Source organism: Melospiza melodia, chromosome 1, assembly GCF_035770615.1.
Source record: "Melospiza melodia melodia isolate bMelMel2 chromosome 1, bMelMel2.pri, whole genome shotgun sequence".
Classification (NCBI taxonomy): Eukaryota; Metazoa; Chordata; class Aves; order Passeriformes; family Passerellidae; genus Melospiza; species Melospiza melodia.
Window position 1 is genome coordinate 52,955,430 of NC_086194.1, and position 13,111 is coordinate 52,968,540.

At 39.6% G+C, this 13,111-nt stretch overlaps 1 protein-coding gene across 6 annotated transcripts in view; it reads right to left on the minus strand.

The window, feature by feature from the left end:
- HECW1 (HECT, C2 and WW domain containing E3 ubiquitin protein ligase 1) overlaps nt 1–13,111 on the minus strand; it is a 252,940-nt gene that overhangs the window by 143,263 nt on the left and 96,566 nt on the right. For all 6 annotated transcript variants that reach the window (XM_063158113.1, XM_063158120.1, XM_063158099.1 and 3 more), the window contains one exon: nt 9,475–9,582. In XM_063158113.1, coding sequence (XP_063014183.1) covers nt 9,475–9,582 — 108 coding nt within the window. The remainder of the gene's footprint in view (nt 1–9,474; nt 9,583–13,111) is intronic.

The following is a 13,111-nucleotide window of genomic DNA, read 5'->3' on the forward strand; positions in this document are numbered from 1 at the left end:
TACACCAAAAGCTGCTTCCCCTCCCAGAATCTGCCTGCTGAGTGGGACCCTCAGAAGCCTACAGCTCTTGCCTAGGAGCTGCCTGGGAAAGCTCTCTGGTACTCATCTAAATCAAAACGATTGCACATTTATTCAGAGTCCTTTTTCACCCTTGTGTTTGCACTCCCTACTTTGCTGGTTTTGAACTTCTGCCATCCAGATGTCTGTGTCTATTGGCAAATTCCAACAACCATATTCACAGCTCAAATTCTGATACACATGCATTGCTCATCTTATTTCTAACTCCAGCTACACTTCATGTTTGGAACATTGCAGCAATGTACTTTACAATCAAAATCAATATTGTTTCTTATGGTGTAAATTATTTTCTCTTAAAAAAGATGCCATTTTTACGTTTTTTTAAATATTTCCTATTTGGATCTTCCAATGAGAGGAAACCATTGTTGAACTTGTAAAGTATCCCAGACATGAAAAAGAAGTGGGTCAGGAATAAAAACAAAACTGAGAGGCATAGAAAAAGATCGTCTTTGAAAATTAAATACGACTTTCTACTTTTAGATTTGGGGCCTAAGACACATTTACATTTAGGGTCATACAGGATCTAGAGCAACCTGCTCTGACAAGACAACCCAAGACCATTGAACAATGGTATAAATATCGTTATTACAGTGTGAAGGGGCCACTAAGAGGAAGCAAGACTATCAGTACATGCAGCCTAAGAATGGAAAGTTGCCTTAAAATGGCCCCAGAGTGAGAAGCAATCAGATCTGTAGCTCTTACTCTCAGGAGTGAGTCTAGAGCTAAAAGTGAGCTATGACAGCTCACCCCAGGGGAGTAAACAAGTCACTTCCCCACATCTCTGCTTCCTACTGCTTCAGAAGTGACCAAGTACCTGCCAGGCACACAAGCTCTGCTGCCAGGGAAAAGGAAGGGTTTGGAATAAACACTGCTGTCTACTCTTAGAGGTCTCAATGTAGCAGTGAGTGTTTTTGGTGAAGGAGATTTGGAAAAAAATCCACAGGCAGGACAACATTTAATGAGAGAATGCATAAGGAAATTAACATAGATAATTTAAGGAAAGGAAAAGTCAGAAAGAAATATCCTTATGTAAATTTAATTAAGTCAACAATTACGGTAAAACTATCTATTTCAAGGTTGGTAGTGTTTTGCTTTGTTTTTTAATTGTAAAAAGCTATTAGCACTGAGATGTGGAGGAAATTATACCTGCTATTGATTGAGTAAAATGAACATCCAAAGTATTGAAAGGGTTGGAGAAGTGTTCGAAAATATACAATACTATTTGTCTGTGGTCTTTAAGATCCCATTGTCAGTATCAAAGACCTTGCAGAAAGATGTTTCTGCTAGGCAGAAGTGTTTAAACCCTGCAAGGATACCGTAATTCATCTCTGCTAAATTCATCCCTTCCACTCTCTGAGAAAGTCTATTCTGAGTATAGAGGATGCTCTTGACATCTGGCAGTCCCTATAGCAAGAAACCTTGGATCAAGAGTAAGGTAACAACAGGGCTAGATTTACTGGGTAGTTATTGAGAAAAATCAATTATCAAAAGGTTTCCTGCATCACAGGTGCACTATTTCAGAAGCAGGAGGAGTTACTATAGCAGTACACCAAAGATATAACTCTGCCTTCCTCATGGAAAGCAAACTTTTGTCTGTCTAATAAAACGATCCAAACACTGTTGTATGAATTGTATAAATATTGCCATAACTACCAGAAGGCATAAGAAACATAGTGGTTGCCTGAAATCAAGCAACAAGATAGCAATAAGATAGGGTTACAAACCAGTTTCTGAATTAGGTGAAGGGATTTATCTCCTTTCTACTGAGATTTTCCAATGTCCCACTGGACATCTAAGAAGAGCCCTTGAGATGCTTCACCACTGCAGAGAGATATTTAAGAGTATTTCTAAAAGAAAGCATGAAGATGTCAAGAAAACTGACTGCCTGCATAAACTGAGAAAATACTATCTTTAATACTTAGGCTTCCAGTTCTGTTTTGATCCATTACTTTCATGGTATGCTTTAATAGGATTACCAAAAAAACCCACAACCGTAAAAGTCTCCAAAATTAGAAATGGTAAATTATTAACACTGATATACTGAACGCAGTACTTTTACATTATGATTTATTTATTAAGAAAACTGAAACAAAGCTCAGTATCTTGACACTCTTTTGGAATAAATATGACCTTCTGATGCCTGTGCTGATACCCTTCCAATTACAGTTCCATTGCACTCGTCTCCTGTTTTTCCACAAAAGTAAAACCACAGGAGCCAAAGCCTGCATCAGGCAATCTGTGCGTGGTGGTCCACGTAGGGTTCTGGGGCTGATGGCACATGGGCTGCATGCAAGCAATTCTTACAGAATTCAGTGGCATCTCACTTGGCCTGCAGCAACTTCAGAAACACACCCCATGAAATATCCAAGGGGGGAGCATAGGGTGCAATGGAGCAAAGAGAGGAGATCTGTCTTCCAGAGCAATTCTGCCAAATCCCTAGACAGCATAATCTGGAAAAACTTTCCAGAAGCATTTAACAGTGGCAAAGACTAACTGATTTGTGAGTTGGAGGTGACACCGTAATCTTTCACTGTCGATAGCAGAAAGATTATCAATTACACAATAACGCTATCTAAGTTACAGTGATCCATTGTAATAAATCACGTGATTTCAGCAGCCGTCGCGCAGAATGCCACACAGCCAAAGTTCAGAGCAGCAAAACAACAGCTATCGGTTCACACATTTATCAAACACTGGGTTAGATGAGAAAAATACAGCTACTAGCTGCACTCATGCATTTCAGGAATCTCTCTTCATTTCCTCAAGGGCATGATAGGCTCAGTGGTATACTGGTTGGTACCAAAGGTGAAACACAAAACACATGACATATGCAGGAGTTCTGAACTCAAAGCCAGTACAATGTGGCTGAGGATACTGCTGCAAGACCTGAATGAACATATATGTGAATCCATATTTTCAAAATTTGGCACCTATAATTAGATTCCTCCAGACTTGAACTAAAACTTCAGTTAAATGTTACTGCACTTTCTTGACCACTTTTTTGGGAATTAATTGATGCCCAGCCTCTGAAGCATTGATACAATGTCTGTGCTTGTTTAAGTGGCCAGGAAGAGTCCAAGTAAGCTGTGGTCTCTGTGACAGGGAACCAGGGCTTAGTGAAGAAAGACTTGCTCTGACAACCATGCCTAAAATCAGGCATTATTTCTCATTCAAAGCTTTCTGAAACTCCTATTACCAACCTATCAAAACTCTCATTTCTGTCTTAGCTTTGCCCAAGCAAAGTCCTTGTAATTTCTTTAAGCACAGCCATGAAAAGCTTGGGGCAGGTAGTGTGGGGACCAGCCAAGTGCCCCAGCACAGTGTCACCAAGCATAGATGCCACAACACAGACATCTTTTTCCCTGTGTGCAAATGAAAACACAAACAGCTGTGATCTCCACACAACAAACAAAATGTCTCCAAGTGTCAAAACAAGTTGTGGAAAGGGAGAGAAAGACCAAGAAAAACACAATCTGCAGACAAGTCTCTTGGTTAACCATACCGGAGTGAAACCATGCCAGAAGCTGAGAAATGGCTGACTAGTGCCTTGGGTGGATTGACCCACATTCCCATTTATGATAGGCTGCTGCCAACAATCCAGGCACAGACAGACTTTGTAAAAGGAGAACTGACAAAAAATGCAAGAAAAGCAAAGATTAAAGGGCTGACCAAAGGATCCCAAGTGCAGGGTTTTTAAGGAATCTCAACATCTGGTTTCAGACTGTGCTCAACTTCCCAAAGCTAAGCTTGGCTTAAGTATGAGTATTAAACTACAATCAGGATAACAGGCTGAGGAAAAGTACAAGGAATTTAAAAACTGTGTGCAGGGTGGAAGACAACCAAACATTGTCTTCCTCTGCAATAGTTACACCTCTGGGGGCACATCTCACTTATTACTGCATATCTGGTTTTTTTGCCCTTACACCTTTAACTGTTTTGCTTCTAAATCATCCTCACATTGTTGAAGATGCTTCTGTATTGCTCCAGTTTTTACTGTCTGTGGACTCATGAAGGTAAAAGTCATGCAGCATGACTGTAGGTCATGAAAAAAGTTATATCAGGCTGGACTTCAACAGCATTATCTATATTTTGCTTCTCATGTGCTCTTTTCATGAAGTGAAGAGTGTATTATTTGAGAGACATTGTGGTAATGAAAATGGAGACAGGAAATTACTTTAGTGGGCTGGACTTGTCAACAATCTGTCCATAAAAAGGAAAAATTTGTAAATACTCTGGCTTCATTAAAGCTTTTATTGACATGAATGTGCCTCATTTATTTGGAAATATTCAAGGCTGGAACATCCTTCAATTATTTGTACTTTGAAGGCAGCCTTTATATCAGCTTTCTAAAGATAAATTTTCTAGGGAGAGCCCCAGATAAAAGTGCTAATTGTCAGTTTGGGGACATTTCTGTACGTACTCCATAAATGCACACATATACAGCATATATAGACCATAACACAGAATATACATCTTCTATCTGAAGATGTACCAGGATTTCTCAGATATCTGATTAAAGTTGCATCTTTTTTTACCATTATTTCCCTTCTAGCCAATAGGAATAAATGAGTGTTTTTTCTCTTTTCTGCAAGGGCCTGAGATTCATCTTTGTTATTAAAAATTCAGCCACAGCAACAGTAACAAATTTAACCAAACTGCTCCATAAGTGTTCAAATAAAAATGCAACACAGGTGACTGGTTACCCTTGGAAGTGGTTCTAGTTGTCAGGTAGTGAACAATCTTTAGAGAGGCCTGTAGATTAGGAGGGGAACCAGCTATCTAGCTATCTTCAGTGCAATTCTGAATAGCTTCAAAACATTACTCATCATTGTAAGGATATGCTAGTTTGATACAATGTTTATAGGATACTGCTGCAACCCACCTCGGTGCAATGGTCTCTTGGATACCCTCTCTCCATATTGCTGTGTAAACCAAAAAACGTGCCAGAAATTGCAGTGCAGCGGAGCGCATTTCCTTTCCTGGAAAACCCATTATAGGCTGGTTCTTTCACTGCAATGCCCTCCAAGCCTTAACACAAGGTTCACATCCCTAGTGGCACAGAGCCTCTCTTCATCCTCCTTCCTCCCCTCAAACTCTGACCAGTTCATGCCCACAGTGGGTGGTTACTGTTCATCACTGACTTGTCAGAAAAACCCAAATTGCCAGACTGCTGCAGAATTGCAAAACTGGCTGTAGTACAACACTGCCTCTTCAGCTGTTAGGGCTTTTTGTTTGCTGGGTATTAATAGGAGGTGAGTTCTGTTCTGCTGGCATTTGGAAGCAATTCCCTCTCTGACTCGTACCGATTACGTATCTATCTGGCAACATTATGTTGCAAATTGGTGACACGCGAAGTGGAAAGGCATACCCTTCTCTGGGAAAAGCACTCGTCCTTTTCAAGGGGAAAAAGTAGATTGCTAAAACAAATACAAGCTTTAAATGTCTGTGGCATCTGAAAATGCTGCACAGGTACATATTAAGGAATTATCTGTGTTTTGAAAACTGACAGGGCTTTGTAGATGGTCTAAATCAGGCTATTAGCAAATTCAAAAGCAACACATATTTTGCCCGAATACTCCCAAACATAGAAGCATGTTCCAAAAGGAGTAAACAATTTTGCTTTTTCGTTGATCTCACAGAAAGCATTTTCTTAACTGGTGAGATTTAAATTATACCTGAAAGAAGAACCCTTAAAGATTCTGACCAGGCAATCCACTGAGAACAGCATGAAAGTATAGCTTCAACAACAGAGCAGCATCTGAAATTGTAGAATTTCAGTTTTATAAAAGAAGTGCAATTAAGGAAGAAAATGTTTGAAATTTCTTTTCACGTCTTCCTTTGTGCTCTCCACTCCTTGTGCACTTTTACAAATATCTCACAATATATTACTAGTTTCTTCGGACCACGTGCACAATTCCTCTCTACTGTGGTCCTCTAGGTTGGTTGATTTGGCCAGTAACTATCATTAAAACTGTGTTTGATAGATTTCATTGTGATAATCTGCTGCCATAAAGAAAATGACTTTCAGAGGCTCTTCCCTTCACTCATTCCTATTCCAGGTCTCTGCCCATTGCATGCAAGCTACTATTTACAGCGATAAGATGTCAGCAATCTGCTAAGTACCTAAAGAGTGGGTTTATGTATAATGACTACAGGTTACATAATTAGAGCATCATATTTCATGTGCTTGTTAACTTTCAAAAAATGCAGGAAAGCAAGGATAAATGACTGTAGAATATTATGCATTTGAACAAAATGCTCCTAAGCATATTATATATGCCTCCATAGTCAAAATATAGAAATGAGTAATAACCCTCTATATACTTGACCTCTTTTCTAATGCTTTTTTGCCTATTAATAGGAGTTACACTGTTTCAAATCAGCTAGTCTTGGATATCTCTGATTTTTCAAATTGCCCCACAAAGCTCTTTAATAAAAAAGGCTCAAAGATTTATTTGCAAGCTGTCAGATGGCTGGCTGTTCACAGCATAAGGGTAATTTCCTTAAATGTGGTACAAAAACAAGCTGTGAGGAGTCCTACAGTCTAACTGACAACAAAAAAATTCTGGCTTCTGAGGTTGGCCAGGATAATTCCCATGGTCTCCCCATAATAAGCCTCACACAATAGCACCACCAAAAATATTTAACCTTTAATATTTCAAGGCCAGGGTATAAACTAATCTGCCTGGGGTGCCTAAAATTCTTGAAAAAATTAAGTTCTCTATGTAAGGCTAATTCTTTATTTGGCGATACACTGATCTCCCCTTTATTATAGCTCCAGGACAAAGACTACAATTTATACCATAATATTTTCTGAAGCAATGTGTTGATAGTCACTATTGACTCATGTGGTAAAAAGATATCAAAGTATGAATAGTTACAGCAAAGGCAAAAGCAGAAATGAAGAGCTGCCTTTGTAAGTGAGCTACTCTGTTTTTTTGAGAATTAATGCCATAATCAGGAAGATTCCAATTAATAGTAAGTTAAGGGGATTTTAACAGTGTATGGGAAAACAATATGGATACCTTGAAAATAAATTACCACATCTTAGCTACATTTCTTGGGTGAGTTTTATTTTGATAACCAGTATCTCTCTGATCCCTGCAAATGTTATGCTATGCAACATAAAAGGGAGATATGATCTCTGTCTAAAAAAATAAAAGTCTGAAGGAAGACGGTTTACATCATCCTCTCTGGATAGAAAATACACAAGATTTTCAGACACTGCAGTTTTTAACATAACATTTAATCATCTGGAAAGCTGTGTGCTTTCATATGTAAGTCTCAGCAATGGGCAGGAATGCTCAAATAGGCCTTTAGATATATAAAACCAGCATACATCAACATACTTCACCGCTTTAACTTTCCACTTGAGTAGTCAAGTAGCTCTCAGAGTATCTGCACGTGCTGTTATTTACTACTGCCTACTTCATTTTCTCCTATTTTAATTCTGGACAGGGCAATGATTTGTCCTTGATGAGCACACTGGTACAAAATCTCAGGGCGGATGCACACAACCTAATGGTTGGAGTATAACAAATTACCAAGAGGCAGCAACTCATCAAGCATGGGCTGCCCAGCTATGGTGCAGTACAACTTAGATCCAAGCATCAATGAAGGATGGTTACGCTAATTTGCATTTTCTTACAGCAGGGCAAGTGAAGAATGTACATGCAATCAATTAACAACAGCTTCTGTGTCTCTGCTAATGGGGGCAACCTATTAAGCTGACATAATTCATTGTGCATTTGAGCCTTTAATGAAAAGTGGCCCTCCTTAAAGAGGCTTTCTCCTAAGCACTTTTCATGTTGCCTCTTTGTTTTGCATTGTGGATTAGCCAAGGAAGCTACCAGCAGTCTCATCACAATTCTGCCCTTCCTCAATAATCCAAGGTATCAAACACCAGTCTGGGATATTTTACTCCTTCCCACAGTTCTTTAACAGCTAAAAGAAAATATGATCAGTTCCATGAATTTGTAACCATGGCTCAAAGCCTCTGCAAAGTAGAGCCTGCCTCAAAAGTTAGATCCTGTAATGAATTTCTGCCCCAAAACCAGGATAACGGAAAAAACCCCGTGTTCTTATATGTTAAGCAGTTTCCCACCCATGTATTTTTCAAAACACAGGATATAAACATCCTGTATGTCCTGCAGACATTTCAGCAGGTCCATAAATTCTTTAGAACAACATTCTCAGTTTAATACTAGGAATTACAGATCAGCAGCAATACTTCATACTGCAAAGAGAGAATCTGCTTCAGGACTGAGCAGCTGTAAAATGATTGCATGCAACACCCTTGCAGATACCAGATATTTAAGATCTAAGTCATAGATTGGACAAGCACAACTCATGTCCTTTACAAATCCTTTAAAATATAGGTTATATCAAAGATTCCTTTGACTGCTCTCAAATATAGACACTCTTAGACAGATATACCTGTCAAGCAATTTAAAAATGCTTTTACCAAACTTCTGAATTTTGTCCAGGAGGCTAAGGCAGATCATTGGGAATATGCAGTTCAATTGTAAAACTGAAATTGCTTCATGCTACCCTTCTTCATGCTTAACTCCTAAAGGATATATGTGGCTCTTCCATCACAGATGTTTTGCTATAGATTTCAGTCCAGTATTTTGAGTACCTTATTTCTATCCAAAGACAATCATAAATTGCATTTACACTAAAACAAGGTAAATCTCATGGAAAAGAGGAAGGATTTGAATAGTCAGGGAGATGTGACAGTCAGGGCTGGAAAAATTAACTTGCTGTATAAGGAACCTAGCACTTTTCAGAAGCCAATCCAGTGTTTCTGTATTTTCACTGCTACGATGGAAAAGATTTATACTGCATTGTATCAAATGCCCTGGACAAAATATTAATATAATGAGGAACAATTAATTTGAATTCAATGTATCTTGCTGCAACTACATATAGTTACACTTTTATTAGTGTAGATGATAATCAGAACTTGACCCTTTCAACTTCTGAATTCACCTGAGTCTGTTAGAAGCCAGATGCACCATGAAGTTTTTCAATTAAAAGCCAACGTGATTCTTTCTGGAAAGATATTATGTCCCTGACTTCCTGGTTTCCTTAAAACCATATTAAAGTTAATGCAGCTCATTAGTGCAAATAATAGCAAATTGAGTAAAACACATATTCAGAACTGTATTAAAAGTAATTAAGTCAATGCCCACTAAATTTGTTTGCAAAAACTGTAGGTTACTATTCCATCAAGCGCTTCCGTTTCTATCAACACATTCAGCAATTTTGGTAACATTTTTGGCCTTTTCTAAGGCACATTTTGGGCATAAGAACATCATAAAAGCAACAGTAATAGCTGAATTAATGTTCTGGAGTGATTGAATTAAATCTTAGCAGAATTGGAAAAATACTTACGCTCCACAAAGTAAGAGCTGGCATCAATCTTCCAAATAATTTGACCCCGGTGAGAGCCATTGACACCACGGTTCTTGTAGTCCAAAAAGTTTTCTGACAAGACCTCATCTGTAAACAAAAAGATTGGTCTCTGTAAGTGCCTACTATGACAGTACACACAGCACAGAGTCAGGCTAAAAACACACCTTTGGCTTGACAGAACATCCTAGAGCTACTAGAGAGCTTGGCACGACATGTTGAGAAATCAGATTTATCATTCATTTATGTTATTTAAAAGTTCAGTCCAAGTGGCTGAAGCAGCAACCCAGGATGGGCTGAGCCATGGGCTCACTGCTCCAGCTTCAGGGGGATGAAATGGATTTCACAGCTGTGCTCTGACAAAGCAAAAGCCACAATCTCTACCTGCAGAGACCAGCCAGCAACCTCCTGGGCTTTTCCTTTCAGTGATAACAACAGTTTTAATTTTAACAGAGATTTGTACAAATGTGCTTTAACCAACTCAGCCTTGCTTGCTACAGAAGAAGTCCTGGGTGGGTGCTGAGATTCACTTCTGAAGACAATTATGTTAATTATTATTTGCATTAAAAGTGATAAAAAACATGAACCATTCAATCTGACATTAAGATACTTCAGTTGTAAACACTGTGAAGAATTGGCTTTGTTTCAAGAAGAAAACAAAGATAATGCCATATAACAAGGGACGCTGTGCCTGAATGTTCAGGGGTGGTGTGACCAACTGCAGAACAGAAGAGGCAGCCTAACAAACAAAGCTGAGAAACCCAAAGACTATCACAATACTTTAATAAAGGAAACTAAATTGAAGGAAACTCCACTTTCAGTGAAAGAAGAAAGCAGCAAACAGATGTCAATACTGTCCCACTGGCACTACGAAGTCATGCTTTCAAAGGAGGAAGGTGACTGAATACCAACACTGAACTCTGGTGTTCCTCTCTTGAGGGATTACAACAGAATTCCTTCTAATGAGATCATTAACAATTGCAATGGATAATTATAAATAGCAATGCTATCTACAATAAATTTTCCCTTTGCTGATGGGCTAATTGTCAGAAATTATTTCACCAGCTGTGTTTCATGCTCTGTTTTGAAGAGCATCTCTGCTGTAATCCTTCAACAGCAAAATGCTCTGGTATGATTCTTGCTTTTATACTTTATAGCTGGTTGTGTCTTCTTTTAAATTCCAAATTATATATATCTAAAAAAAGCAGGTAAGTATACAACTGTTACTCTCAGAACATTGCTTTACTTATGAATACCTCTAGTAAAGGACCATCCTGGATACAGATCAAGGATCATGTACATCATTCTGTGGAAATAGGAACATTATGTACTTGCGAGAAGACTTAAGCCTGTCCCTTTTGCTTTGGCAGGGAAAACATTTTATATTAAAGGTGAGCATATAGTGAAATGTTGCACTGAGCTGGGGCCTGGGAACCCTTCCTGGCTCTCATCCTGATGGGGCAGAGAGTTCCAGCATGCTGCTCACTGGCTTCACCACTTGTGATGTTTATTTGTCATTTTTAGTCTCTATAAGCTGCTGGAGATGCTCCAATGCCTGCCATGTTGTGATGATGCATGGGTAATTGCTGTCCCTCAAAATATACTATTTATAAAATACCATGCTTGCTTAAGGAGGCAGCTCAGCTGGACTCAATGGTCTTGCTTAAGAAACTGCGGGCATTTTAGGCCAGAGTTTAGTGGCGCTGGAGATCCCAAAATCAGCTTTAAAATACTGTGTTCATAGGCAGTATCTGTGGAGACCAGCTGGCACTTCCACTGTTGCTGCTTCCCACAGCTGGCACAAAGGCAGTGTGAACTCTGCCACACAAAACCCCTCTAATTTGACAGAGATGTTGACATATGCCCATACCAAAACGAAATCACATCCCTATTGCAGGCTGAGCCAATGGGCATGACTCCAGAAAACCCCTTCCGCTATTTTCCTCTATTTTGTTGAAAAAGTGTAGGAAGCCTGGAAAACCAGGCTGAGAAGAAGGGCCACTATCCATCTGCATGTGCAAGGTAGAAGACCACGGGAAGGGAAGGACAAGCAAGCCAGTCTATGGTTACAGCTGACAGGTGAGACCACAGGAAATCTGGAACAAGCTGCTCCCACTGAGTAACACCTGCACACTGCCTCCTGCCGTGGAGGCAAGAGACAGGGGCGTGTGGGAAGCATCCAGAGAAAAGCAGGTGCCCAGGGAAGGGATACATACATGGAGCTAGTCATGTGCACACTGTTCATAGACAGTGGCCACTGATGGAATACAGGCTCAGACAGCAGAAAGGATAATTTAGTATGAGCTTATGGAGCTATGCAATATGCAGAGCACCTGAATAGGAGCAGTGAAGCCTTGAAGTATAAAACCAATCTGTATACAAAACATATTTTAAAATGTCATGATTTAGAAATCCAGTATGTAGGTTGTTCTCACAGTCAGTTTTAACCCTGTCTGTGTCTTTTGAAAGAGGTAGCTCCCTAATTCCAAAAAAAAAAAACCCAAACTATTTTTAGTCTAGTAGAAATTTATGTTCATTGGGATTTTTAAGCCAGAAAAATTTTATCTCTAGAAGAATGCATTCTGGTCCAAAAGGGCAGTTTTGCTCTTCCAGTTTTTGAAGGTATGTATTTTTGGAAGGTGAAAGATAAGAAAGAAATATCCTCTGGCAAGTTAAAAATAGCAGTAATTGAAACTCGTCAGGAGGCTGGAATGTATGAATATGCCTGGTCGACCTGTTTTAATTGGCAAGTAACACTATTCCAGGCATGCTATTCCCTGAACACACACATTATGTATGAAGCACACTGACAAAGACAATTGTGCATGTGAAATACAGTGCTGCTTAGGGCAGTACGTGCAGATGTACGTACATGTATTTATCAACATTCGTGCCATAGGTAAGCATATAGTGATATGATATGCTAAGGTGACAAAGTATGTGCAAAGGAAAACAAATTTTATTTCCTGTTTCTATTGAGAATCCCCAAAACGAAGGAACTGACCTTTAAAGCATGTTACATCTTAATTCCCAAAGGTAAATGGTGAAATACTTCATTTCACCTCCACGCAAAATGAAGAGCAAAGTTAATGCTGTTCCCTTTCATATATTTCAGGCAGCAGCTAATGCCATTTGACATTTTTCCAATGAAGCATTGTAATGCATCTCCCTCCCTCTATTTCTGAAATGCGATTAACCTTTAAACTAGCTATCTGCTTCCTCTGCGTAGCTTGGGTTTGGCCCTGCTTGTCCAAAAAGCAAACGCTTTGCAATTACTCTTAGGTCTGTGGCTTCGTTTCCCTGCACAGCAGACAGCTTACTTACTAATTAAGGATGAAAATTGGGGAGTATTTGGGATGTGCACTTTGACCATCATTAGTTGCTCCTGGAGATAGAGCTGGGGATAGGCTGCAGACCTACAGAGATAGGCTGCAGACCTACAAGACTTTGTTGGGACAGGAGCAGCAGCTCCCACAGACCTCCCACGGGCCCTAGAGGAAATGAGGAAGGTGATGCACAACCAGGAGCCAGGCAGCCTGGCTCCAAACAGCAGCCAGAGGGACCAAGGCACACCAGCAGCAAATGACAGCAAGTGCTTTGGGAACCAGCAGCAAGCTGA